We start from the raw sequence: 27,898 nt of genomic DNA, 5'->3' as shown, positions 1-27,898 counted from the left end.
AACATTATTGACAAAATGCAACAGGAAGTTGTTGATGGGGTGGGGAGAAACACACCCCTAGAATGTCCTTAAGATCCTCCCCCCTCTCATTTGTCCTGAGAGCCGTCCATGAACGAAAGGGAGTGATTCAAAGAAAGCTCTCCAATGCTTAAGTCCACCAAGACTTAGTTCATCAAGAGCGTCATTCAGACTTATCTCCTGCAAAGCTGGTGAGACACTTAAATCCTTAGCTAGGTCAGTGGGGCAAGGATGCCTTTTAAGCCAGCAAAAGACACACCAGGGATTTCTCTGGCATTGCAGCCCAGGAAATCTGACAGCTTCTGAATCTCAAAAATCAGAACCAACAAAGGAAGGCCATGTTGATGGCACCCCTAACATTCTAGTTGGGTCCTCTTCGGGTTAGATTTTGCAGCAAGAAGGATGGCAGGAGAAGATGCAGACAGTAGGGACGAGAATGGCTGCAATGCTCCCTAATGTGCATCGTTATTTATTCTCCCCAACGCCCACAACATGATGCCTTCTTTCAGTGCAAAAGGACCCTCTTTTCCACCTCTCTCAGGTCTGGTCCACACTCTTTCACGTGCGTGACCAGCCCTCTTGGGTTCACTGTTATGGACACAACACCCCCTATTATTGTTGTGTGCGAGGAACATCAGCAGCAAAGTGGGAAATCAGGAGGCCCCAACTGCCGGATTGGAGAAGGAGCTGAACCTCTGAAAGGCCACTGGGGAGAAAGGAGGTGGTTCCTTTGCAGGGAGGGGGAAAACCTTCCTTTTCACTGGAGGGGAAGGAAAAGACCCTTCCCTTCGTCCCCCGTCTTCCCAAAACAGGATGAATTAATGGAAGGAACCACCAGCAGATGGTCCTCAGCTTCTTTTGGCTGACCTGAATTCAAACACTTCCATGCTCTAAAATATTTCCTTTGCACAGTGTGACTGCCAACGCCTGCTACTGGGCCGGAAGATTCGCTGAAAAGTGACAGTGCAGATGGATCTGCAACTCCCATCTCTATATGCCCCAGGGCAGCCATTAGGCTTCACAGCCATTGCTAGGACTTGAACATCCGTAAACAGGCATAGAGTCGCCTCCTCCTCCTCCGTGTTCTGTCCGCATCCTCCATTCTCCCCCACCCCCATTTGCTTTTGACCCAATCCATGCATCTTTGTTGAACCTCAACCATTTGGTGCCCAACTCCACTCCAAGGAAACAGGCAATCAAGTTGATCTCTGCAGACCTTTGGGGTGGGCCAACTGTCTGGAAACCAACCAAGTTAAACATTCCTTCTCAGTCAGGTTTACCCCCTTCTTTTCAATATGGTTAGCATAAAGCCAAAATCAAGAGGAACCACTTACAGTCAAAGAAGACATAGGCATTGACTTGGGGGTAAGGGTAGGGGAACTAGCTAGCACAGACCAGGGCTACATTTTTGAGATGCAGAGAAAAACACAGCCATGAGGTATATATATATTTTTTACAGTCCATGAGTTTCAAGCCATGGTTTATCAGGATTTAAAAGGACAAAGGTATAAGGAGGAATCCTGCTCCCTCCCTCTCGTCTGTCCCACGCCCCAACACACTGATTTCCATCTCATGAGTCAAAATGGACCTTCTTCCCCCAAAAGGCAACCTTCCGTTCCTACTGCGTCATAAGTTGTGAAATGGTTTGGCATTGGGTTCATCCCTTGTTTCTGTTTTAAAAAAAACACAACACCACACAATGCCAGAACAGCGAAAGAGGGAAACGAAAGGAAGATGACTCGAAGTTGACTCACAAATGGATACGCAAAACAAAGAGACGGAAGTTACTGAGGCCGGTCACCGATCAGGATGGCAAAGGGGTGCGCGAGGAAGTGTTGCCGGATGACAACGAAGCCTCCGGACGCATGGAACCAAGCGAGTGCCGATCACTTGCTCCTTCTCGGAGATAAATGTTCAGTCAGAAGAGTGAACGCTCGCATGGGTCTGTAGGCATTCTCCTCTTCGCCGCTCAATCCCAGCCGTTATCTTTGATCATGTGAGCTAATTCAATGATGTATTTGCCTTCTTTATATTTTTGACTGCTTTCAAATGCATGTTCCTTTTGAACAAAAGAAAAGGCGTTAACACAATCTGGGTGCGCGTGGAATGGAGAACCATCGCTTTGGAAGAGTGATGTTCGGGCTTCCCCAACACATTCCCACAGTGGCTCATCTCTAGCAGGTTAAGACTAATATGAGAACCGACCCAATGGCTAAATAATGGGGAATTATTCTTATTATTTGGAAGCTGTTTCTAACAGTCATCCAGAATTTGCTAGCTTTTAACTAAGACAACCATTCAATGTTCATTTGTCCTTTAGATGCGCTGATCTGACCAGTTTACACATCTCTAGTTTCCATCTCCTGATCCTCTGCATTGCCTGAAATCTTTTTGGGTCTTTTTTTTTTTTAAACCAGGACATTAAAACATATTTTGGATGAATGGCACAGTGGAGAATCTGATGTTTCTGCCAACAGATGACGAAAGGGTGATGAGGACCTTAGATGGACATGCTTGTTCAAGAGAAGGTAAGTCTGCGCTGAATTGAATGATCAATTGAAGTGAATATTTGTAGCTCAGGGTTGAACTGTGGAGTCCCTGGTGCTCTCTGAGGCTTGTGGTTTACCTGCAGACGTTTCATTGCCAGACTAGGCAAAGTCTTCAGTGCGAACAGGGAGTGGGCCTTGCTGTCAGTTGATAAACTGCGGCTTGCCCTGCTTGTGTTGGGGGGGGGGGGTGTTCTCTCTGGGTGTTGGTTGCTGGCAAGGGAGTGTACTGATCTTTTGGCTTTTCTGTTGTCTCTTTTGAATGGTATGGAAATGTTGTTTACCTCTATGTGTCTGTTGATGGCTGCTTGGTCTGAGTGCCAGGCCTCCAGGAATTCTCTGGCGTTTTTGGATTTGGCTTGGTTTAGGATGCTCACAGCTTCCCAGTTGAAACTATGGTTGAGTCTGTCCATGTGTTGTGAGATTAAGGAGTTCTCATCGTGTCTTCTGACTGCTAGCTGGTGTTCGTGGATGCCTGGCAGAAGACTAGCAGAGCGCATCCACAAACACTAACTAGCAGTCAGAAGACACGATGAGAACTCCTTAATCTTACAACACATGGACAGACTCAACCGCAGTTTCAAGTGGGAAGCTGTGAGCATCCTAAACCAAGCCAAATCCAAAAATGCCAGAGAATTCCTGGAAGCCTGGCACTCAGACAAAGCAGCCATCAACAGACACATAGAGGTAAACAACATTTCCATACCATTCAAGAGATAGTAGAAAAGCCAAAAGACCAGGACCCTCCCTCGCCAGCAATCAACACCCAGATATGCAAAGATCAACACTAGGATTAACCCCAGAGGAACCATCAAACAGCACAATACACCCTAATCAAGGAACTATCAACTCAGTCAACCAAGCAGCAAACAACAGCCCAGTCAAGGAACTCCCAAGGAGAGAACATCATCCCCACCAACACAAGCAGGGTAAGCCCCGGTATGTAAGCAGAGAGCAAGGCCCACTCCCTCTTTGCACTGAAGATGTTGCCTAGTCTGGCAATGAAAACAACAAGGCTCAGAGAATTGAATTATCTCATGAAACTACAACTAGATTCCTGCCAGAAACACCAAACAGGAGCTATACTTTATTCATTCTAGACTTAACTAAACTGTGCACAGGACTGCTCGATATGTCTTCAGCCCAAGATCAACAGGATGAGTTAATTCCTGAAGGGTCTGTGATGTTGATAATGCAGAAAGCATTCTTTATACACTTCATCAAATATTAAGATCTACTGAAGGAACTTTCTGCTACATCCCACCCTTAAGAGTACAAAAGAGGGACTTCTTGGCCATGACAACTATGAGATTTTGGAATGCCTAGAGCAGAATATTGCCAGTTTGGGCTCAATTTTAGTGGAAAGTGAAAACTCAGTGACGTGCCTAAGCATTTTGGTCTTACCCACTGTCACTTGATCTAATACAGTGTTTTTCAAACTTGGCAACTTGAAGAGGTGTGGACTTCAACTCCCAGAATTCCCCAGCCAGCATTAGATCAAACTGATTTAATGCATCCCCCTCCTCCAATTCTCAAAAGCCTCTGCAGGGGCAGTCAAGAGAGGTAAATGACCCAAAGGCTCACAGTAAACCCTGCCCCTTTTGTAAGTGTGTTGCGATGTCACATACACAGAAAGGGCAGCCCTAGCATCACAACACCCATTTTGTTGTTTTGATGAAAGTATCTGATCCCGCCATCCCCGCTGTCTGTGAGTTGAAGTCCAGCCCATCTGGAAGGTTCTCAAAGCAGGACAGGCTGGTCTATCACTTTTATTTTTATCTAGGTTGCTTTTCATCCTGTGCTGTTTTTATTCTTTATTGGTTGCCCCTTGCCCTGAGATGTATTGATCTAGGGCCCGTTATAAATATTTGAATTAAATAAGGAATGAATATTGGAGCGAAGGGAAGCAGAGTGCCTCTCTATAAGCTTTAACCATTGGCTTTTATTTCAGGTGATCCAAAGAGAAGGATGGAGCCAAAGAAAAGGATGGATCAGTCCTTAGCATGACAGAGCTGCTGTTTGTCAGACTCTGCCCACCCACCCCAAAATCCCATTGGATCTAGTTATGGCTATAGATGGAGTCACATTCTCTGTGACCTGGGGGGTCCTCTTGGACCACTAGAGCAGGAGCTAGGGGCCGTGGCCAAGAGGACCATCACCAATCTTTGGCTGGTGCACCAGTCCCAGTCCCACCTGGAGCAGGACGCCTTAGTGCCAGTAACTCACATTACCTTGCAATGGACTACTGCAACATGTTCTACCTGGGGCTGCTTTGAAGACAGCTCGGAAGCTAAGGCTGGTCCAGAATTCAATGGCCACCCTGTAGATCCTGTTATTGAGGAATGACACCAATTCTACTGTCACTACACCGGTTGCCAGTAGACTTCTCGGACTGATTACTGCTGGACTGTAACGTGTCCTGGTGCTACACCATGTGATTATGGGTAATGCCCATGTATGGTATGCAGGAATGGCCTTGGGGGACAGGAGGAAGAGATGCAGACCAGGCAACAGTTGGACAAGAGGCAGCTGAGCCCACAGAAGGAATGGGAGTGAGGCAAACATCTCAGAAGGGACCCTTCCTAGTTTCTTGGACTGTAAAGGCAAGAGGGGAGAGGTGCCTCTCCTTCTGCGGGCTCAGCTGCCTCTTATCTCACCGCTGCCTAGTCTGCGGCTTTTCCTCCTGTCTCCCAAGATCATTCCCGCATACCATTACGTGGACATTACCCATAAGGCACTACGTGGTATGGCATCAGGACACAGTAGGGACCACCTTATCCACAATGAACCTGCCAATCCTGTAAGTCCTCCAGAGAAGGCCTGCTTAGGGTGCCCTCCCTATGAAGAGAGGGAACACTGGTCTGGAAGAGGCCTTCTTGCTCACGGCCCAAACCATATGGAACACATTGCTCCTGGAGATAGCTTTTAGGAAGCTTCTTCAAAACTTGGTCCATCCAATAGACCTTGGAAGCCTAGTTGAGAAGGATGATGGATGTGTTTTCAGTGATTTAGGGGGCTTATTTTTATGTGACTGATTGTATTTTGAGATTGGTTGTGGAGATTCTGGAATGCTGCCCAGAGTCATGAAGTTGGGTGGTACAGAAATTGTGTTACAAGAAGAACGAGGAGGAAGAGGAGAAGGAACATAGATGTTTGCCAATATCAGCTTAGACCCATGGCAATGGCACCTGCTAACAAGGGTCCCACAGTCTTTCCTAGAAATGCTGTGGAATAAATCTAGGATCTTTAGCAACCAAAGCATATTTCAGCCACAAAGCCCTGATGCTCCTCTGCTCCAACCAATGCACCAAAGGCATAGCTTGTTAGAGATCCCAGAGCAGTGAGGGGCTTATATTGCCAAACACTTTGCTTAGTGTGAAAAGCCACAGACGTGAATGATGAGAATGACATATTTTTTAAAAACATCACAGGTCTGAAGTGTACACAGAGCCACCAGGCCTTTTGAAAGAGTCCATGCTGCGGAAACCCAGAAGGAAGCTTATCCTTGCTTAATGACCGTAACTGGGGCCAGAATTTTGGTTGCTAAGCAAAGCAGCCATTAAGCGAATCTGACCCAATTTTACGACCTTTTTGTGGCGGTTGTTAAGTAACTCATGTGGTCATTAGGCGAATCATGCAGTTCCCCATTGATTTTGCTTGCCAGAAGCTGGCTGGGAAGGTCAAAAATGGCAATGGTGTGATCAGAAGATACTACAATGGTCATAAATGCAAACCAGTTGCCAAGTGCCCAAATTGTGATCATGTGACTGTGGGGACCCTGCAATGGTTGTAAGTGTGAGGTCTGGTCATAAGTCGTTTTTTTCAGCACCATCATAAGTCTGAACTGTCACTAAACAAACGGTTGTTAAGTGAGGACTACCTGTAAGCTTGCTCATAAAGCACCCAGTTTTGTATTAGAAATATAACCTAATTGTTCAAAAGAATTAGGGTGGGGGGGTTTATGCTTGCCTGAGCTGAAGGTCTACATTTCCTTTTGCAATAGGACCCTTGTTTATTTAGTAAATTAGAGTGCTGCTGATTCCTACTGGAATCACAGTGGCTCACAACACAACACACAACACAATAAATAAACATCCTCTCTCTTCTGGATTGTGTCATGGTGCTCTCAGCAAGCCCTTGGATCGCAAACGTTCTTGCACTCCTGTGTGACCTGCTTGTTTTTAGTATCATCTAAACTGTTTAATAGGATTGTATCGCCTGTGCAATTAATCTTATTCAGGTTGATTGCCTACAGCTACTGCAAGGACAGGAAGGTGGGAGGGCACAGGGATGGAAACATTCAAAGAAAATTAAAATACCCACAAGCCAGCTCCCTGCAGGTTGAAAGCCCGGGGCTCAGGGGAAAATGTTCGGCCATTGATAACATACCAAGAAGAAACCCACCACCACTCACATATTTCCAACCCAGTGTGGTTTTGCAATTTTCACAGTAAATGTCGGCCACCGCATGAAGTCCCGTTAGCAGAATTCGCTCCTCTGCAGGACCGCAGCCCACGTTGACTCTGCAGGCAATAAGGGGATGGGAAGAGAGAAAGAAAGCTTAATTCCCAAATGAGAAGATATTCCCACGTCAATTTCACCGAAGCAGCAAGTTACCACCCTTGTCACCTACGGTACCGGCTAGGCAGAGATATTAAAAAATCGGTGTCAGATTTGGAGACACATTTTACAAATGTGGCAGAAAGCATACATGTCTCCTGGAGCACCATATTTAATGTGGGGATCTCTCACATCAACACCCAGATCCCTTTACTACCAGTGGAGTACAGGTAGTCCTTGACTTATGATCACAATTGGGACCAGAACTTCTATCTCTAAGCGAGGCAGTTGTTAAGTGAGTCATGCCCAATTTTACAATCCATGGCCATTAAGCGAATCACATGGTCGTTAAATGAATCCAGCTTCCCCCTTTGACTTTGCTTGTCAGAAGCTGGCTGGAACGGTCGCAAATGGCGATCATGTGACCCTGGGATGCTGCAACTGTCGTAAATACATGCCAATTGCCAAGTGCCTGAATTCTGATCATATGACAGCAGGTACGCTGTGATGGTCGTTAAGTGTGAGGACCAGTTACAAATCACTTTTTCCAGTGCCATTGTAACCTTGAATGGTCGCTAAGCTAATGGTCGAGGACTATCTGTATACACACACCAAATAGTCAGGACACAATATGGGTTGGCACCCCAGCACCCATGACAACCAAGGGCATCTATCGAACTCCAGATGAAATGAAAATGAATTAAACATTTGAACACTACGGAGCTGGCTCGAGTGGTGGGTGATCTCGCACCAAATCCTGCACAATTTCAGGCAACGCCACCATGTCTTGCAAGGTTTTGCACAAGATTGCACAAGATCCAAGGGGGAGATAACAAAACACAGTATTTGTTTATCTCAGAAGATCTGGGTCATTTTAACACCCTATTTTTTTGGCAGAAGACTGCACACAGTGGGAAAAGTTGACAATCTTGGGATGTGCTTTCTGTTAAATCAGAGTTTTACTTTCTAATCATTGTACACATTTGTGTGGTAGGGTAGATAAAGGGTTGGATTAGGAGTGGGGAGACCCAGGTCCTTCCTCATCCACAGAAGCTCATGGAGTGACTTTGGGCCAGTCAGCCCAACCTACCTCACAGGGTTGTTGTGGGAAAAATAGGAGATGGAATGCTACCCCTTTGAAGAATGGTGGGGCAGAAATCTAGCAGATAAATGAAAGGTACTCCAAAACAAGTGACAGAGAGGCTACATGAGTTGGTAGTCCATAGGAAACCTTCAAATTGTGCTCTGTTTTAGGTACAGGTAGTCCTCGCTTAGCAACTGCCTTGTTTAGTAACTGTTCTCAGTTACAACTGTGATGAAAAAGTAATCTTGCAACCAATTCTTGCATTTACGACCTTCTCAGGTCTGTAAAGCAAAGAAAAGCAGAAATATGATCATAAGCACAGTCGCAGTTCCACTCAGCAACCGCTTTGCTTAATGACTGAGTTGCCAGTCCCAATTGTCGCTAAACAAGGATGACCTGTACAGGAAAGGCACATGGGAATTGCTAATCTTTGTTGCTTTCTCCATTTTAAATGTCATGTCTTCATTCGTCTCCCCAACAAGCCTGGGGCTGCATAGTCCTTATAATGCAATGAAATTTTTTAAGTGCAGCAAAAAGCTAAATTCTAGGGGAAAGTGCTAAAGAACATCTATCACCTGAGATTGGAAAAGCTTGAATTGAACCAGCTGTTGGCAATCCTGGTGTCATGCCCGTAGGGCAGTGTTTCTCAAACGTGGCAACTTTAAGACATGTGGACTTCAACTGCCAGAATTCCCTAGCCAGTGCGACTTGAATTCTGGGAGTTGAAGTCCACATGTCTTAAAGTTGCCACGTTTGAGAAACACTGCCATAGGGCAACTTACCCAGATTTCCATTGTACAGAAAAACAATATTCCTGTATCTTGTATAAGTCCCTGGCCTTCATTCAAACCATGGAAAACTGCATGGGTTTTTCTAAATAGTAAGACTTATAAAAAAAAATATCCCTATGAGGAGTTACGCTCGTTCAATCCAAAGTTTCAACTAATTGGGGTTTCTTCTTCCATCAGCAAGGCCCAAAGAGCAACGCAGCCGTTCCTTATTGCTTATCTTTCCATAATAAGATCATTTCCTCCCAGCCCGGAGGTTTTACCTTAGTCATCTCGGCTGTAGCTATAGACAGACTTAAAAAGAGAGCAAGGTTAAAACTATTGCGCTTAGTAGCCCTCTCTGCTGGCTAACTTTGTCCCAAGATAGTGCAGAAGTCATTGAAAAGCTACGGTGAGATGCTTTATGAAGACCAACAATGACACTTTAAAAAAAAACCACAAAACACTCACACTGAATTGAAGAGATAGGCTCGCCCTTGGCTTCCTTGGAAAGACTGCAAGGCAAGCAAAAATACGATAAAATAAAAAAAAAGCCGATTAAGGTTGGTTGGTAGTATAGAAAGCCACCCTGCCAGTTTAAAAAAAAACAAAACAAGAGTCACTTAAGAAACTGCTGGATGCTCTTTAGCAATTTCTGAAGTTTTTTTTCCCCCCTCCCCTGCTGTCCTCTTATCACACCAATCTGCATGCTTCTCCTTAACCCAAAAGAGATTTTTTTTTTTTCAAAAAAGGTTATCTGCCAAGGGAGAAAAGAAGATGTCAATAGCTGGTGGAACTAGTTTATGTCTGACTTGAGCATTTATGGAAGAAAGTAGAAAACACACAGCTTTTTAGCCTGCAGGCCAGGTGGGGAAAATGCCAGGTCCAGAGAAGTCAGAGCCAAAACAGACAAACCAGGATAAAGCAAAAGGGGGAAAGAGATCTCAAATTCACACTTCAAAATTAGAAATTTATACTCAGCAGAGCTTCTAAACATAATGGGAAAAAATTGGCATGTAATATATCCAGACTATGGACCAACATCTTAATTTATGAAGCATTTTTATGCTGCCTGATTCCAGGATTCTTTTTACACTGTGTTGGTTGAAATTGGCACTGACAAATTCTAGATTTCTTTTTAATCAATCTCTTTTTCAGATAGCTGTCATCTGTCTTTAAACTTGTCAGCTGCCAAATAGTTTTGAGCTCCGGCCAGCCAATCAAGCCCCACGGTCCTGGGCATGGCCCGCCTCCCCCAAACGGTTCCACCTCCATTTAAAGGGAAACGTCCTGTTTGTGCACTCAGTTTTTAGCATCTGCAAAAAAGGCATTTGGTTTGCATTAAAGCTGCAGCCAGAACAAGCTCCATGCCACGCAAAGGTTTTGAAAGGCCACATTTTCGTCATGAAGGCATTTAAGATCAGCCCAATGATGGAAAATAAGAAAGCCTGTCCTAAGTATTTGAAATAGGAGACAGCTGTTAAGTTTCCCATCGAAACAGCCCAGGATATTTCCTTTGCTGCTTGCTGGAAAGCAGCCATCCCAACAAAAGGATTGTTTTCTTCAGTGTCTAGACCAGCATTTCTCAAACCTGGCAACTTTAAGGTGGGTGGGCTTCAATTCCCAGAATTCCCCAGCCAGCATGCTTGAAGATGGGTGGATTTCAATTCTCAGAATTCCTCAGCCAGCATGGGGAATTCCTACACCGTTATTTATTTACTTAATTATATTTGCAAGGCTGTTATACTGCTCCAATGGAAACTTACAACTCTAGGAGGTGTACAACAGAGTAAATACCCAAGAAGTATAAAGAATAGAACAGAACAGAACAGAATAGAATCTTTTATTGTCATTTCACTATACCCCAAAGTTTACATTAAAATGAAATTTCGTTACACTTGGCTCAGCAATAAAATAAAAATACCCTAATTACTATAATATGTATATACATTACCCATTTCACTTCTCTAATCTTGATCCCTAATAAATATCAGTCCCATGTGTACCCATGGAGTGAGAAGGGGTTATTAAGAGTTTAGGAGCCCAGAGAACAAAACTATTATCTAATCTAGCTGTGCTACATCGAATGCAGCGGAACCTTTTCGCAGAGGGCAACAAGGAAAACAAGCCATGATGGGGGTGGAAGGGATCACTAACAATATTTCGAGCTCTGGACAGACAGTGTCCAAATAATAAATAGCCAAATGAAGAGACAACAAAAACAGGCATGCACAGAGGAAGTGGAGTGCACCACTTGTCTGGGGTCAAAAGTTTTCACCCTCTTCTTGAGTGCAAGAAGGGAAGACACCTTCTGAGCTCTAGGGAACACATTCCAAATATGGAGGACCACCACGGAGAAGGCTGCCTCATCCACGTCCCATGAACCTCACCAGAAGAAGGGTTAATCGGCAGATCTTCTTGAGATGTCTGAACAGGACAGGGGGAGTTAACTGGGGCAAGGGAGTTATGTAACTCGTTGTTTCATCTGACAGGGCTTACAAGTAGTCATGGCGTCCAGAAGCTAATGGGAAGCCGGCGCAGCACCGCTCCAGATATCGTGCCCCGTTCTCCAAATAATGCCCGCCTTTCTCCAAAGAGCGTGCTCCGTTCTAACAATGCTTCGGAAAGCCTTCGGAAAGCTTCTGAGGCGTTCTGAAGCATTGTGGGAACAGCACACGCTACTTGGAGAATGGTGCGCATTATTTGGAGAGTGGCACGCATTATTTGGAAAATGACGCGAGGGGCCTTGGGAAGAAGGCCTGGCATGGCCAGCAACTGCCTCGCATAGGGCCAGGCCGGGCATGCCTCGTCAGCAGCAGGAAGAAGACGGCAAAGGTCAGCTGGGCGCAGCAGGGCCTGCGCAGTGCAGGACGGCGAGGTGGCTGGGCAGCTGGCCATGGGGTGGAGCTGGCGGTGGCCCTTCTCGTTGGTGGTGGTGCTAGAGCTGAAGCAGAGGCCTGGGGGCAGTGGTGGCCGGCTGAGGCTGCTGAAGACCCCAGGCCCCTACTTCGGTACCGCCACCACCAAGGAGTGCTGCTGTACAGGGTGGCCAAAAGGGCAGAGATGGGGGTGAGATAGGCAGGTGGGGGCAGTTGAAGCCCCCCTGCGGTCATAAGTGGGGGCAGGCTGCCAAGCACCCGAATTTTAATTATGTGACCATGGGGGTGCTGCAACGGCCATAACTTCAGGGACTATAAGTACCATTCATTCAGCATCCCTGTAACTTTGAATGGTCACTGAATGGATGGTTGTTAAGGGAGGATTCCCTGATATATATGCCTTGTCTCTTCAGGTGAACTGATAACCTACTCTAACAGGTGTCCAAGATGCTCAGCCACTGAGTTTTCAAAGACGGATGTTCACCTGTCTGAAATTGTCAAGAAGGAATTACTGATAAGCCAGCCAAGGAATGCTACGGCGACACAGACCCATGCTAGATGAGACACAGACGCGTCAGAAGCTCCCAATGTGGCACAGATCGTGACAACCACACAATTAAACTGTCAGCATCGCCTATTTCATGGCCTTCAAATCTATGTCAGCAGGATCAAAAGAACAAGAACAAGAAGCAGAGGCAGCTTTGATGCCAACCGTCATTTACTGCAAGAGACCCAGCAAAAGACACAAAAAAAAAAAAGCAGGGGATTCAAAAATATGTCAGAGGCCAGCAGAAAACTTCCTCAATTATCTGACAGTTCACCTGCTTACATGTCTGCAGAGTTAAAGGCTGGTGAAAGGAGTCTTGTTTTTTATGCTGCCAAAGAGAGAGAGAAAGAAAAAAAACCCCGACATAAAATAGCATCGTGTCAATGGGTTTTTAAAAAGAAAAAATAAAACATTACACAAAATTGTTGTATGCTCCTATGCTCTGTTCTCCTCTTCCCTTGAAAGCTGTGACTCAAGAGGCAGGGAAGTAGCAAAAGGCATTAACTACTACAGACTTAAGTTTATTACTCACGGGAAAAAAGCATGGGGCAGGATGGTCCAGACAAAAAGTTCATGTAGCCCAGCTTCCTGCTTCCAAAAAGGAGCAACCAGATATCCCTTTGCACAAGAACATGAGGAAAACAGTATTCTTCGTTGTTGCTACTGAATGGGGAGTTTAAAACAGTCACCATAATTAGTAACTTCTGACAGATTTTCCCTCCACCAATCTGTGGATTATTTGGTGACCCCTATCCTACATGGCATATATACATTCAAAAGCCTACACACACGCACTCACACACATTTTAGCCATGCAAAGTATTAGCTTATCCTAAGTGAATCCTCTCCACAGAAATCTGCAATAGGAAATTAGATCTTTTACATGCTTGTGACAAGGCTTGCAGAAATAAAGTAAGCTGAGCTGAACAGGCTAATTCTTTTTATAGAAATAGATTCTTCCATAATAAATTTACTCTCCATCTTTCACTAGAAGACAGCCTTACGAGAATGCTACTTTAGAAATCTTACGAAAAGAAGGGAACTGCCATTCATTCTGTTGAGACATGCAACACAAATTGTTGTTTATTCGTTTAGTTGCTTCCGACTCCTCGTGACGTCATGGACCAGCCCACGCCAGAGCTTCCTGTCGGTCAACACCCCCAGCTCCCCCAGGGATGAGTCCGTCACCTCTAGAATATCCTCTGTCCACCTTGCCCTTGGTCGGCAACACAAATACACACATACATACATAGATATATCATGCAACTCTGACATGAGGGAAAATTGTACACAAATGAACAGCCATGATTCATAGGTTTGGGTACTGTATTGGATAATACATGCTACAGGTAGTCCTCACTTAACAACCATTCGTTTAGTGATGGTTCGGACTTACAACCGTGCTGAAAAGACTGACTTATGACAGGAACTCACACAACCGTTGCAGTATCACTGTGGTCACGTGATCATAATTTGGGTGCTTGGCAACCAGTTCACATTTATGAGTGTTGCAGCATCCTGTGGTCATGGGATCACCATTTTCAATCTTTCCAGCTGGCTCCTGGCAAGCAAAATCAATGGGGAACCGTGTGATTCACTTAATGATAACATGGTTTGCTTAACGCCCGTGATGATTTGCCTCAACAACCGTAACAACCGTCACAAAAAAGGTTGTGAAATAGGGTCGGATTTGTTTAATGACTGCTTCACTTAGCAACTGAAATTCCAGTCCCAATTGTGGTCATTAAGTGAGGACTACCTGTACTGTATATATAAAGGTTAAAATCAAAGCGAACAGGGAAAATATCTGTCAAGTAAGCAGCAGGTTGATCAAATAAGTCTCATCAAATCAGTTCCTCTAAAAGCAGATGTAGCTACCATACCTATTTGTGGCCATTAATATTAGGTACAAGATACAGGGTTCCTATCATGCTGCTACTGAAAAATCTGCACTGGCTACTAATTACCTCCTGGGTACAATTTATTGGTGAGATAGCCTTGGAGAAAATATGCAGTAATTTAGGAAAACATGAGCTTAACCCAGGAAAACAGGAAAGCATGAGAAAGAAGCTCAAGATTGTCCCACCTTGACTTTCTTTGGTATCAGAGGGAGGGAAGGGGAAATGCTATCGGCCTTTCAAGCTTTTGCTACTATAGCTGATATCAATGAAGTATTCATATTTCTTTCCCGATCTGTCCTACCTTGAAGGGTTGACAATTGATGTCGAATTTTTAAGGTCCTAAAGCTGTGTTTCTCAACCTTGGCAACTTGAAGATGTGTGGACTTCAACTCCCAGTATTCCACAGCCAGCCATAGCTGGCTGGGGAATTCTGGGAGTTGAAGTCCGCATGTCTTAGGGTTGCCAAGGTTGAGAAACACTGTCCTAAACAGTTTAGTGCCTGACTCCCTAGGATGTGCCATGAACCTGCCCAAAGGGACTTTTTCTGCATAGCTTCCAGGCATGGAATCTTCCACTCCCCACTTCAAACTCCTCTGTTCCCTTGTCCTGAGCTTGACTGCCATTTAAACCACCTATTGCTCATCACAAATTTCAACCTCTCACCAACTTCCCTCTGTGCCACCGAAGCTGGTCATCTCTAGGGACTCGCAATGGCCTTGGACAGGAAAAGGAAATGAACCTCAAAAGTTTGGGGGACTGTTTGCATGGCTCAGACATTGATGTATTTATGTTTTTCATGGATATTCTGATTCTTATCAAGCGAATCCTACCTGATTTTACAACCTATTTTGCGGTGGTCGTTAAGCAAATCACTGCCGGCATTAAGTGAACCACCGGGGTCGTTAAGCAAATCACGGGGTTCCCCATTGATTTTACTTGCCAGAAGCCAGTTGGGAAGGTAAAAAGTGACAATCACATGACCACAGGATGCAGCAACAGCTATAAATGCGAACTGGTTGCCAAGCACCCAAATCATGATGATGTGACTGTGGGGATGCTGCAACAGTCATAAGTGTGAGGACTGGTCATAAGTTGGTTTTTTCAGCCCTGTTATAAGTCCAAACCATCACTAAACAAATGCTTGTTAAGCAAGGACTACCTGTAATTATGGACTGTTGAAAGTTCTGGCAATTTTTGCTGCTAGGCTGGTCAGACTTCATCAGCTGGAAATATATTTATTTGTCAAATTTTGCTACCGCCCATCTCCCCCCAGAGGAAGGAAGGAAGGAAGGAAGGAAGGAAGGAAGGAAGGAAGGAAGGAAGGAAGGAAGGAGATACACACACACACACACACACACACACACACTGTATATATAATCTTTTTCTAGCAAAATATTTGGGCTCCTTTCTCTTTCCTTCTCTCCCCATTCTCTCCCCATATTATTGTCACTGTCTTGATGGCTTTGTTAAGGACTAGAAACTGGTTTTTTTTTTTAAATAATACTGAAAGATGAGATTTCCATGATGAATCAGCATTTTGCTTCTCTCTCTTTTTGCATTCTTACAAGAATTCCAGTTTAGCTTTCCAACTCAGCTATGTAAATGTTGGGAGTCTGTAGCAGTCAAACTGATGTTAATGGGAACCCGGCTGCATCCAAATTTACAGTAGGTTTTTTGGGGGGGAGGGGGGCTGCATTCTGCTGTGTCCAGAGTAAAAGGGGATGTTAAAGAAGGAACTTTAAATTGGAATAATCCTGCAGAGGGACTATTCTTTATTGGATTATTAAAAGAGATTTACGGTGATCTTTTTTTCAATGGAAGGAGCTTCTGGAGGACAATCAGATCTGGATGGCAAAATTTTGAATAACCAGCAGATGGCAGCAAGAAGGCTGGGTGCCGCCATCTAGTGGGTGTCTGGACTTTTGCATCCCAACTCTAGCAACTCTACTTTCCAGGCCCAACTGCAACAATTTACCCTTCCGAGGCACTTTAATTGCAATCGGCCATTTAAAGAAAAGAAAAGGGAAGATGTAGGAGGCCAGTCAAGCATTCTTGACATACTTCCATAATCAAGTACATTTGCTTATTTCTTCTAAAGGGAAAAAGGCAGCATCAAAATACAAAAAGCAGATTATTCGGTTGGAAGTGTGTACGTCTGGGTGCAGGCACAGAAGTTAATTAAAAACTCCAGTTCCAGAAGCAAATACAGTATTTAGCCTTCAAGTGTAATCAGGGTGGCTAGGTCATCACAACGTGCTTAATTTCGACCTGGACAGTTTTTGAGGGTTGTGTGAACAAACCCAGAGAGCATATTCCAAACCCCAGTCCTCCAATAAACAGAGTTGGAGATACAGAGTGGAGCTGAAGGAAGCCTGTCTCTTATAGAGGACTGCCTGCCCTGAACATCTCTCTCAAACCCTGATTGGCTGCAGAGCCCAAGCCCCACCTTTTTCTTGCCTGCCTGGCCAATGGGAAAGGGGCCAGTGATGTGATGAAGCCTTGCCAATTCTCCCCTGAGGCAAGGGCTCATGGGATACTAGGTAAAGTGGGCAAAGTTTGTTTTTACCAAACTGGCAACTCTTGACCCAGTTTGTGTGATTGTGTAGTGCCAGAAACACTATTAACGAGATTTGACTGGGTTAAGGACCAATCTGATTATGTCTGTAGGATAAACACACTCTGTGCCTCTGGGCAAACGAAGAGTTCCTTCCCGTATTACTGAGCTGCTATTGCTAAATGTTGTGTGGATCACCGCTTTGCTGATGCCAAGATCTGGCATCCCCATTTAAACCTAGCTCCTGTTGAGGCATGCAAGAACTCAGGAAATACTGATGTACAGAGACCACCGCTGCACCCCTAAGGGGAATTTAGGGAACTGTTCAGCTGCTCAGCAAGAGCCTCCCCGAAGATGTTCCAAGTTCCTAGTCCTCATTATACAGGTAGTCCTTGCTTAACAACCATTTGTTTAGTGATGGTTCAGACTTACGGGAGTGGTGAAAAACCCGACTTACAACTGGTCCTCACTCTTATGACCCTCACAGTGTCCCCGCAGTCACGTGATCGTGGTTTGGGAGCTTGGCAACTGGTTCGCATTTATGACTGTCACAGGTCCCATGGTCACGTGATCACCATTTTCAACCTTCCTAGGCAGCTTCTGGCAAGCAAAATCAATGGGGAACTGTGTGATTCGCTCAACGACCACATGGTTCACTTAACAGCTGTGGCAATACACTTAATGGCCACTGCACAAAAGGTCATAAAATTGGGTCAGATTCACTTAATGACCACTTTGCTTAGCAACCAAAATTCCAGTCCCAATTGTGGTCATTAAGTGAGGACTATCTGTATATAGCTCAACTGTGAAGATAAAAGGTCTTCAGTATGGGGGGGGGATTTCACTAAGTAGAACTGTTTGCATGCTGCCCATCAGTTTGACATCATGATAATGATGTGAGGTTTTTATTTTAAGGCCTAAGTTCAGAAACTCACAGCACAAGCCACGATGGATATGCGAAGTTCTTTATTAGCTCTTTACTTCAGACTGTCAAGGCCACAACTGGCTCCACTTCCTCCCGCCTCCCTCGTCTTCTCGCCTTTTCTTTGTCCCGCCCCTTCCTCTGCGTTGAGAGCTTGCGTGATGGTGGCCTCTCAGTCTCTCAGTTGTAAATGGGGTTGCTGCCATCTGCTCTCTTCTTATCCCTTGTCCCTTCATTGCTTGTAGTCTCTCCTCTATCCTTCCTTTCCTTTGATGTGTAACTTTAGAGCACCCAGGTGCAATTAACCATTGCCTCTGGGTTCTCCATCCTTACATGCCGCCTCCCTGTGGAAAGATGGCCTCCCCCCCCCCCGTTTCGTCCCCTGGATACAGAGGCACCTGGCAAAAAAAAAGAGCTAATTAGGAGGTATGTATGACAAAGCATTCTGTTTAAGCTATGTAGGTACATATATTTGCTTATGGAACGCCCTGACTAGGCGGGACGCTCAGACATGGTGGCTCACCACCCACTCATTTTCTGTGTCTGGTAGGTGTTTCCAGCATACTAAGTATTGTAAGCCCCCCCGATGTAGTCTGGAGTCTAGAATTTCTTGTATCTCGAAGTGCTGTTCACCATCAATCAGTGTGGGGGTGGGTGGGGGTTGTTTAGGGTGCCATCGCGTCGACATTCGTACTGGTTTAAGAAGGCAGCAATGGAAGACTGGGTGAATATTGTGCAATGTTTTTGGAAGTCGAAGTTGCACTGTGACATTGTTGATAAGTCGCGTGATTGGAAACGGGCCGACATACTTTGGGCCGAGTTTCTTCGATGGCTGATTCAATTTCAAGTATTTAGTAGAAAGATAAACCATGTCTCCCACTTTTAGGGGCCACTCGGTCGACCTCTTTCTATCAGCGTATTTTTTGTAATCGGCCTTGGCGTTGTCAAGTGCCTTGTCAATTGTAGGCCAGCTGTCCCTGAGTTGTGCAATCCAATCACCCAAGGAGAGTATTTCGGTGCGGAGTTGTGGGAGTTCTGGGATGGGCACGAAGTCTTGTCCAGTGGCAACCTGAAATGGTGTAAATCCTGTGCTCGCGTGTACTGCATTATTATATGCTACCTCGGCAAACGGGAGTAAATCGACCCAATTGTCTTGCTGGTGGCTGACGTAGCAGCACAAGTATTGTTTGAGGATTCGATTCCTCTGTTCACTCGCCCCGTCAGTTTCTGGGTGGTGGGCGGAGCTTAGGCCTTGGTTGACACCAATTAACTTGAGAAATTACTTCCAGAATCTGGAAGTAAATTGAGTTCCTCTGTCTTATGATACGTTCGGGAGTACCGTGAAGGGGATAGATGTGGTGAATGAACATCCTGGCCAGTTGACTGGCTGTGGGAAGTGTGGCACATGGGACAAAGTGAGACTGTTTTGAAAAAAGGTCGGTGACCACCCATATGACAGTCTTCCGTTTGCTCTCAGGGAGTTCAACAATGAAATCGATGGCGATTTGTTTCCATGGGCGGCTTGGACTTGCCACATTTTGTAAAAGACCTCTAGGTTTGCCTCTGATACGTTTAGCTATGGCACAGATGAGGCAAGCTGCTGTGTATTCCTCCACAACTTTCCTCAAGGTCGGCCACCAAAATTGTCATCTAACTAAATGAAGGGTTTTCACAAATCTGAAATGTCCCGCCACTTTGGCATCATGGCAACGCTCCAGGATGTTCCTTCGTAGGGTCTCTGGGATGTACAATTTCTCACCCTTCCACCACAGTCCCATCCTTTCCAAGAGGAAAGTTTTATTGGAAGTCAGCCAGATATCTTGTTGAGAGTCAAGTTGGATCTTGGCTCTCAGGTCTTTGTCCACCTTTTGCTGCTACTGTTTGGCTCCGTGTAGTAGCTGCCAGCCCAAATTGGGTATTTCGGATGATGGAGTCAACTACCTCTTTCTGTAAGTTGTTGTGTTGGGGTAAGCGAGAGAGGGCATCCACCAAGAAGTTCCTGCCTCCCGGTAAGTATTTCAGTGTGAAGTTAAAACGTCGGAAAAATTGTGCCCATTGTATCTGCTTGGGGTTCAATTTCCGTGGAGATTTTAGAGCTTCTAGGTTCTTGTGGTCCATCCAAACCTCTAACGGGTGAGAAGCCCCTTCTAGTACGTGCCACCATGTCACCAGTGCCCACCGGACTGCGAATGCTTCCTCCTCCCACACGTGCCAGCATTGTTCGGTGTCTGAGAATTTTCGTGAGAGGTAAGCACACAGCCTCAATTCACCAGCATCTTCTGTAGCAGAATGGCCCCAATTGCCACATCCGAAGCATCTGCCTGGACTACTAGGGGTCGTGTGGGGTCAGGATGGCATAGAATTGATTCTGATGTGAACAATACTTTCAGTTGGTCAAATGCGTTCTGACAGTCAGAAGTCCATTGGATCGGAGCTCCAGGCCTCTTCGCTGCCTTTGAGTTCCCTCGCTTTGTTTTCAGGAGGTTGGTCAGTGGTAAAGCCACCCGTGCAAACTGTGGGATGAATTGTTGGTAAAAGTTTGCGAATCCCAAGAAGCTCTGTAGTTGTCTCCTGGTTTGAGGAGGTTCCCAGGCGATAACGCCTCTGACTTTAGCCGGGTCCATCCCAACTCCATTGCAGGAGATTCTGTATCCCAAGTAATCCAACCGCTTATGAAATTCGCACTTCGATAACTTGACATATAAGTGGTTATTTAGCAGTTGCGTTAAGACTTCATTGACAAGTGCCACATGGTCCTCCATTGTTTCAGAACAGAGGAGGATGTCATCCAAATAAACGAGGACGCCTCGGTATAAAAAGTCATGTAGAATCTTGTTTATGAGATGCATGAAGACACCTGGCGCCCCCTGTAGTCTGAACGGCATCATGAGATATTCAAATGACCCTAACTGGCAGTTGAAGGCGGTCTTCCACTCATCACCCTCTCTTATACACACCCAGTAATATGCGTCCCGTAGGTCAAGTTTGGTGAAAATCTCGCCCTTTGAAAGGTGGGTCAACATATCCCTCATCAGGGGAAGAGGGTATTTGTTCGAAGTGCAGATTGCATTTAAGCCTCGATAGTCTGTGCAGAGCCGTAAAGACCCATCCTTTTTAGTCCTGAATAGTACGGGTGCAGCCACAGATGAAGTAGAAGGGCGAATGAAGCCCTGTTGTAAGTTTTTATTGAACCCGTGAAGGACTTTAAGCTCTTTGGTGGTCATGGGGTATAGTTTTGCCTTGAGTAGTTCTGCCCCCGGGATAAGTTCTATGGCGCAATCTGATTTTCGGTGGGGTGGTAGCTGGTCTGACTCAGTTTCACCAAAGACCTTCAAGCATCTGTATTGTCTGGGAATGTGGGGTCCCTCATTTGCAGTTTCCTTCTTAACCGATTCCTCAAGTGCTCCCGTGAGCTCAGATTGTGTGTTCAGTGGCCCTACGGATAATTGGTTGTGGCCCCCATTGGCAAAATAGATTTGTCCTGATCTCCAATCTATTCTCAGATTGCGTTCTCGGAGCCAGGCAAGCCCTAGAATCATGGGGTGGTGAGCAATTGGGGCTATAAGGAATCTCAGGACTCCTTTATGCTTCCCCACCTGCATAAGTATTGGCTCGGTACAATATTTGACAGGGCTCCCTTTCATATCCCCCCCATCCAGCTGGGTGAAGATGACAGGGTTGTCTAACCTATCCACCCGTAGCTTTAGTCTGGCTACCATCGTAGGGAGTAGTAAGTTGCACGTGCATCCCGAGTCTAGTAGCCCGGCTATTGGGATGGGGTCCCCACCTCTTAGTGTTTTCAAACATGCACGCACCAGCACTACTGGGTACTTCCCACTTATCATGGGGTCCTTGCGCCCATCTTTCCATGCCTGCCCTTCAGCACTGTTTAGAGCATGCTCACATCGTTTCCCGACAGGGAGTTCATCTTTGGTAGAGGCTTCGGAGTCCTCATATGACTCATGCCATCCCCTCTCAGAAGCTGCCGCTGCTGGTGTCTTGAGTTCCTTATCTGGGGCCTTTGGGTTGCTTGCATTGATCTTGGGCTGCCCCTGCTTCATGGGGCCTGGGCAGTTGGCTGCTCAGTGTCCCTCCTTCCCACACTGAAAGCACAAGCCTCTACATGCTTTTCGTTCTTTTTCTTCAGCCCATGGCCGGTCCACCACCCATTGTCTGCTGGGGTCTTTTGTAGTGTTGTAGTGCCGTCCTGTGACATATGATCATTGTTGGCGTTGCACTTGGGCTCACACTTCCTCTACCTCTCCTGCTAGGCATATCCAGTCTCTCAGCAATTTGGGGTTTCCTCACGCTAGGGACCACTCTAGGATCTCGGGGTGTAAGCCTCCCTTGAAATACTCAATCTTTAGGGACTCTGACCAGTCAGTCAGCCTTCCTGCTAGAGTTTTAAACTCTATAGCATAGTCAGAAACTGATTTGTTCCCTTATCCTATGGTTTGCATGCTGGCTCTGGCTCTCATTGTAGCCAGTGGGTCATTCTTTTAGTGCCTTCATGAAATTCTGAAGGTTTTGGAGTTCAGGAGCTGCTGCCTCATGTAGTCCCTCCAGCCATTCAGCTGCCTCTGCCCTGAGGCGCCCCGATACATAGCGCACTTTGGCATCCTCTGAGCAAAATGTTCCTTCAAATTCACTCATAAACCCTCTGACATGTGTTAGAAAACATGCAAGTTGCTTGGGGTCTCCAGATAATTTGATATTGAGGCCTCTGTCCCCAAAAAACTCCTCCCTCATTCTTGGGCTGCTCAGCCCCCCCATGATTGGTGGTTCTAACTGCCAAGTGCCTGGGGTGACTCCTCCACAGTCTGTGGGCCTCCTTGCTGTGTCTGGGCTTATTCCGTTTTCTCCTGTAGAGGGCACCCATCTCCCTTGTAGCTCAGGGACAGCCAATGCTGTTCCATTTTGAATGTCTGGTGTTCTGACTGCAGCCGGCCCTCTCTCTTCGCACGCTTCACGTGCCTCCCTTGGGGTCGGGTTCACTGCTTCTTCAGGGCCTCGGGCCATCTCCCACAAGGTGGGTAATCCTCCTTTTCTAAGCGTGTCTACTCTAGATGCCTGGCTGGGTCGCACCCCTCTCCCTATTGCTGCTGTGCCATTCGCTTCAGCTCCATTCCTTAATTCAAATCTCCCGCCTTCGGTTAGCTCCGCCCTCTCCTGCGTTCCCTTTGCTCGCGCATTCCCTCGCCCAAGGCTTGGGGCCCTCAACTCTCGTGTACTCTGCCATCCAGGGCTTGAGGTCCATGGGTCCCATTGCCACGCTCTCTCCAGCCATGGGCCCCCCCATCTTGCGTGCGATCGCTCCCTGCGCCACTCCCTCTCCCGTTGCTACTGGATTCCACGTTCTGGCCTCAAACCCCCGGAGCAGGCATTCTACTGCCCCGCATAGGGCCGCCATATCTTGTTCCAGCCTCGTCACTCTGCTCTCCGATCCCACTGGTAAGCCTCTCGTTTTGGGGCCGGGGTTTTCTGCTCTTCCTTCCTCTATGCTCACCCGTGATGGAGTTTCTGGGGTATGCAGGTTGCTTGGGAACCACGTTTCACTCAGTGGGGTGTGCAGAGCTTCTAATCGTCTCGGGGTTTCCTCTGGGTAGGCCTCTGCGGTTCTGTAGTTTGGCCTCCTCCGTTCTCCCCCCGTTTGAGGTGATCGGCCTTCCAGGGTATCCGCGGTGTCTGCACATGCCATTGCCTCATGGGTCAGCGTTGGGGCATTCCTTTCCCTCCGGTAAGGTCTCCATGGAGCCAGTTGTGGCTTTCTGTGAGGTTTTTATTTTAAGGCCTAAGTTCAGAAACTCACAGCACAAGCCACGATGGATATGCGAAGTTCTTTATTGGGTCTTCACCTCAGACTGTCAAAGCCACAACTGGCTCCACTTCCTCCCGCCTCCCTCCTTTGTCTTCCCGCCTTTTCTTTGTCCCGCCCCTTCCTCTGCGTTGACAGCTTGCGTGATGGTGGCCTCTCAGTCTCTCAGTTGTGAACGGGGCTGCTGCCATCTGCTCTCTTCTTATCCCTCGCCCCTTCATTGCCTGTAGTCTCTCCTCTATCCTTCCTTCCCTTTGATGTGTAAGGTTGGAGCACCAGGTGCAATTAACCATTGCCCCTGGGTTCTCCATCCTTACAGATGATGATGATGATGATGATGATGATGATGGTGGTGTAATCTGCTTGACCCAAGGAGCTCCAGTATAGCGTAGTGGTGAAGGTGCTAGGCTAGAAACCAGACTTCTACTCCTCTTTTCGGCTGGGTGACTTTGGGCCAGTCCCTCCCTCTCAGCCCAACCCACCACACAGGGTGGCTGTTGTGGGGACCACAGAAGGCGGGAGCAGTACAAAATAAAGGCACGGTAGAAATCAAATAAATAAATGTAAACGTAAACAACTTATCACTGGGGAGATCTAATATCCAAGCCCAGTTCTTCAAGCCTTACAAATGCTTGAAATAAATAAATAAGCAGCCCAGTTATTTCCAAAATTTTGTCACCCAGCTCCCGCAGGGTAAAACTGCAGCCGTTTCAGTCCCCCATCGCACCCCCAGCGCCCCATGTTCCTCCAGATGGAGCCCACAAAACCGCCCTCCACCACTTTGCTTCCATCTAGACTCCTAAGGCCCGTTTTGGCCAGACAACAAAGCCACAACACGGATCTTTTGACCGATCAAACCCAGTGCAATACATAGAAGCAAATTAAAGCAATAAAATAAAAACGTTCACCCTTCCACCTGCCAGAAACAAGGGCACCCAATGAACCAGCAGAAATTAAAAAGGACGAAAGTTTCCAAACATTTACTTCCCGGAACAGATCTAGGGAGCTGGATAAAAGCATCGGACAATCAATTTACCTTCTTGAAATAGAAAGTGCTGATAAAGAAGCTAATTTTCTTTTGGACAACATGGATTGCCCACACACACACACACCAACCCTCCTAGGCAACAATTTTTTCCAAGGAAGCCCCACAGAATCCAAGTTTTTAGAGAAGAAACAGGGTGGCTGTTTATATCTCTGCAGAGTTGAGATCATCTCCCAAAGAGCTGGTTCTAGATTTCTTCTGCATAATTGTAAAATCGTTCCCTTGCCTCTTGAGGAAGGCAGTTGATTCAGGCTAACCTACCTCCCAGGGTTGTTGTGAAGAAAAAGAAATAACAATAGAGCAGGGTTTCTCAACCTTGGCAACTTCAAGCTGTGTGGACTTCAACTCCCAGAATCCCCCAGCCAGCCATGCCGGCTGGGGAATTCTCAGAGTTGAAGTCCACACAGCTTGAAGTTGCCAAGGTTGAGAAACACTGCAATAGAGATAAGCAGGCTGTCTTGAGTTCTATAGAGGAAGGGCACAAAATAAACATGTAATAAATAAAACCAGATGCATAGTTGCACAATATGTGGTATTCCAGGTTCTACCGAACCCCAATTCCTCGTCTAGCCAGCACAAGGCTGAGAATGGTGGGAGATATAGTTCGTCAACCTTTGGAAAGCTACTTTCAGGTGCTAGGGGCCATGATTCGCAGGCTTGGCAATTTTCAGATGTGTGCACTTTGGCTCCCAGGATTCCCCAGCCAGCATAGCCATTGTAGAGAATTCTGGGAATTGAAATGCACACAGCTGGAAGTTGCCCTGGTTGGGAAAAACTTCACCAGATTCTCCAACAATTATAATTAGGATTCAGTAATGGAAACAAGGAAATGCGGAGGAATGCAAGAAAGCAAATTATGCTGGCTTTTTAGTGGAGACCTGAAAACAGGATATAATATCCTGATTAACTTTAAGCAGGGAGGCCCCACCCCAACTCAGTACTCAGCCACTAAGGACACAGGGCAATCTTGGATTAATCCATGCCAGTCCAACCTGCCTCGCAGGGGTAGGCAAAAGTGTGCGTGCAAATCAGTTTAAACACGCTTTTCCTGGAGGAAAGGAAAATGTAACTTCTGCTAAAATTGGCTGTCACATCATCATTGCCTTGGTCACTCCACTTCCCCGTCAATCCAGGAGCCCTCCCCACTTGAGGATGACATACCTTGGAAATTAGCTCATCGTGGTTGGCCAGGTGGGCCCTGCAGTGGATGCAGCTGTACGTGCGGTGGCACGAAGGCAAGTAAGCTTGGAATGTCTTGGACCGGGTCATTTTCACCATTGGCGCCACCGAATGCTGCGTGAACTCGGAGGTGGCCCACGAGGTCCTCCTGCACGACGGGTCACAGGGGAAACACTGGAGCACGCAGGTAAAGGCCGTGGTTTGGCAGGGGGCAGGTGTGGCGCAGGCTCCACACACTGGCAACAGCTTCGGGGTAAGAGAACCGGGCACCAGAGCCAACCGACCCACGCGAACCTGAGTCGACAAAAGGACAAAAAAGAAAGGAAAAAAATGTGTTTTCCAAACAACAGTCAGTGCTCACGTGAACTCTTTGGCATTCCACTTCTGAGTAAGGCATCCCAGGCTGTCGCCGTTTCACCCAAGTGACGAAATTCCCACCAAGACTGAGAACAGTCTTCTCCCAACCGGATGTCCTCCCCAGGGATCAACCGACTTCCCGCGTTTCCCCAGCCAGTGGGGTCACCATTAACAATTCTGGAAGTCGAAGCCCACATGGCTGGAGTGTGCTCAGGTTGCAGAAAGTTGTTCAGCCTTGCAGTGGAAAGCCAGATCTAGTTTTCCTCCTTAGCCAAGTCTGGCCTCCCTCCCGCTCCTGCTCTGACCACTAGCACTTCCTGTCAAGGAAGAGTAGGGTTCCTGGGGTGTCCACTGCCTGACCCAATGGACAAGGAGAGCCACCAGGTTGGTCCAAGATGAGCTGCTGCTCTTCCTGGAGGGTATCCCAAGGCTCAAGCTGTAATGGCATGTGGGAAAGGCCTTGGGAGACAAGAGGAAGAGACGCTGCCAAGGGATAGGTCAGATAAGAGACGGCATAGCCCACAGCTGGATAGTGGAGGAGGCAAGAGGCTCAGAAGGGACCCTCCGTAGTTTCTCGGGCTGTGAAGGAGACAGCCATAGAGATTTGCAAGATTGATGTCGGCCTCGCGGGGTAAACCAGATAGAATCACGACCAGATGAGCTATTTCCACTTTATTATAAGGCTACATTGACAGAATCTTGCAAGTCTGAAAGTACAAATCTCCCACCATCTCCTTTACAGACCAAGAAACTAGGGAGGGTCCCTTCTGAGCCTCTTGACCCACCCACTGTCCACCTATGGGCTATGCTCCCTCTTATCCGACCGTTCTCTTGGCAGTGCCTCTTCGCCCCATCTCCCAAGGTCATTCCCACATACCATTACACAACCACACCATCTACCCAGCACCCAAGGACCTGGCCTTATTCAGCATCATCTTCAGCTCCTACCAAGCGCCCCGATCCTCCACCTCCTTTCTTACATGCTGCTGAAAATGACTCGGAGGGCCGGCAAAACTGATTTGATATCCCTGCACCATGCCAATCCTTTTCCAGTAAGGATAGCCTTGCTCAGTGGTAAAGCTCCTGTTTTCCATTACCCAGGACTGCCAAAAGTTTCATTCCTAGCATTTCTAGATTAAAAAAAAAATAGCAAAACACCTCTGCTAGCCCAAGAGTCTGGAGAGCTGCTGGTTATATTGATATGCTACGTTTCCCAATGATTATTGTTTACTGAACCAAAATTTTTTCACATGAGGAATCCAACTGTGTGTCATCAACTTGGAGCAGCCACAAAGGCTGTAGTCTTCGTTAGGCTAAAATGCATAGAATACAATCCCTGATAGAAAAGGCAGTGCTGGGAAAGGCAAAGAAACCATCTGACCTAGTGGTCACAGCCACACCACAACCGAATGCACCAAGTTTCTTGGATTTATGGTAATGTGTGTATCTGGCTATTATGACTGCTCAGCCAGGATCTAGAACTTAGGCATTGCGTAAAATAGGTGATTGGAACTTAATCATCAAAGCAGAGACAAACAATCCACATGGCTTAGCATGCTTTTTCAATCAATATAAAGCTGCTGCTTCTTTTAATGTTTTTCTGAATCAGCTTCCTACTCTTTTTCACTGCCTGGCCCTTCTTACAGGGCGGTCATGAAGATAAAACAAGGTTTTCAACAATTTGTAAACTACTTAAGAGTCGCTGGAAGTCCGGCAGCATATAC

At 46.5% G+C, this 27,898-nt stretch overlaps 1 protein-coding gene across 1 annotated transcript; it reads right to left on the bottom strand.

Moving 5' to 3' along the window:
* Positions 1-30: 30 nt before the first annotated feature.
* Positions 31-27,268, bottom strand: YPEL2 (yippee like 2). The gene is made up of 5 exons (XM_063291098.1): positions 27,155-27,268; positions 25,800-26,111; positions 9,447-9,490; positions 6,979-7,087; positions 31-2,077 (listed from the first exon to the last, which is right to left on the bottom strand). Exons 1-5 carry the CDS (start codon positions 27,266-27,268, stop codon positions 1,988-1,990), a joined length of 669 nt encoding a protein of 222 aa, XP_063147168.1. The 3' UTR covers positions 31-1,987.
* Between the last annotated feature and the right edge of the window lie 630 nt (positions 27,269-27,898).

This window comes from Candoia aspera, chromosome 1 (assembly GCF_035149785.1).
Source record: "Candoia aspera isolate rCanAsp1 chromosome 1, rCanAsp1.hap2, whole genome shotgun sequence".
NCBI lineage: Eukaryota > Metazoa > Chordata > Lepidosauria > Squamata > Boidae > Candoia > Candoia aspera.
Note: the sequence above shows the minus strand (reverse complement) of the source record. Positions and strands in the feature narration are given on the sequence as shown.

What these genes read in the sequence shown, in the direction of transcription:
- YPEL2 (XM_063291098.1), bottom strand. Translation starts at nt 27,268, where the DNA reads ATGGAAAACAGGAGCTTTACCACTGAGCAAGGCTATCCTTACTGGAAA. An exon ending in CGAGTCATTTTCAGCAGCAT is followed by an intron (nt 26,112 to 27,154) that starts GTAAGAAAGGAG and finishes TTGTCGACTCAG; the next exon opens with GTTCGCGTGGGTCGGTTGGC. An exon ending in ACGATGAGCTAATTTCCAAG is followed by an intron (nt 9,491 to 25,799) that starts GTATGTCATCCT and finishes CTTGCCTTGCAG; the next exon opens with TCTTTCCAAGGAAGCCAAGG.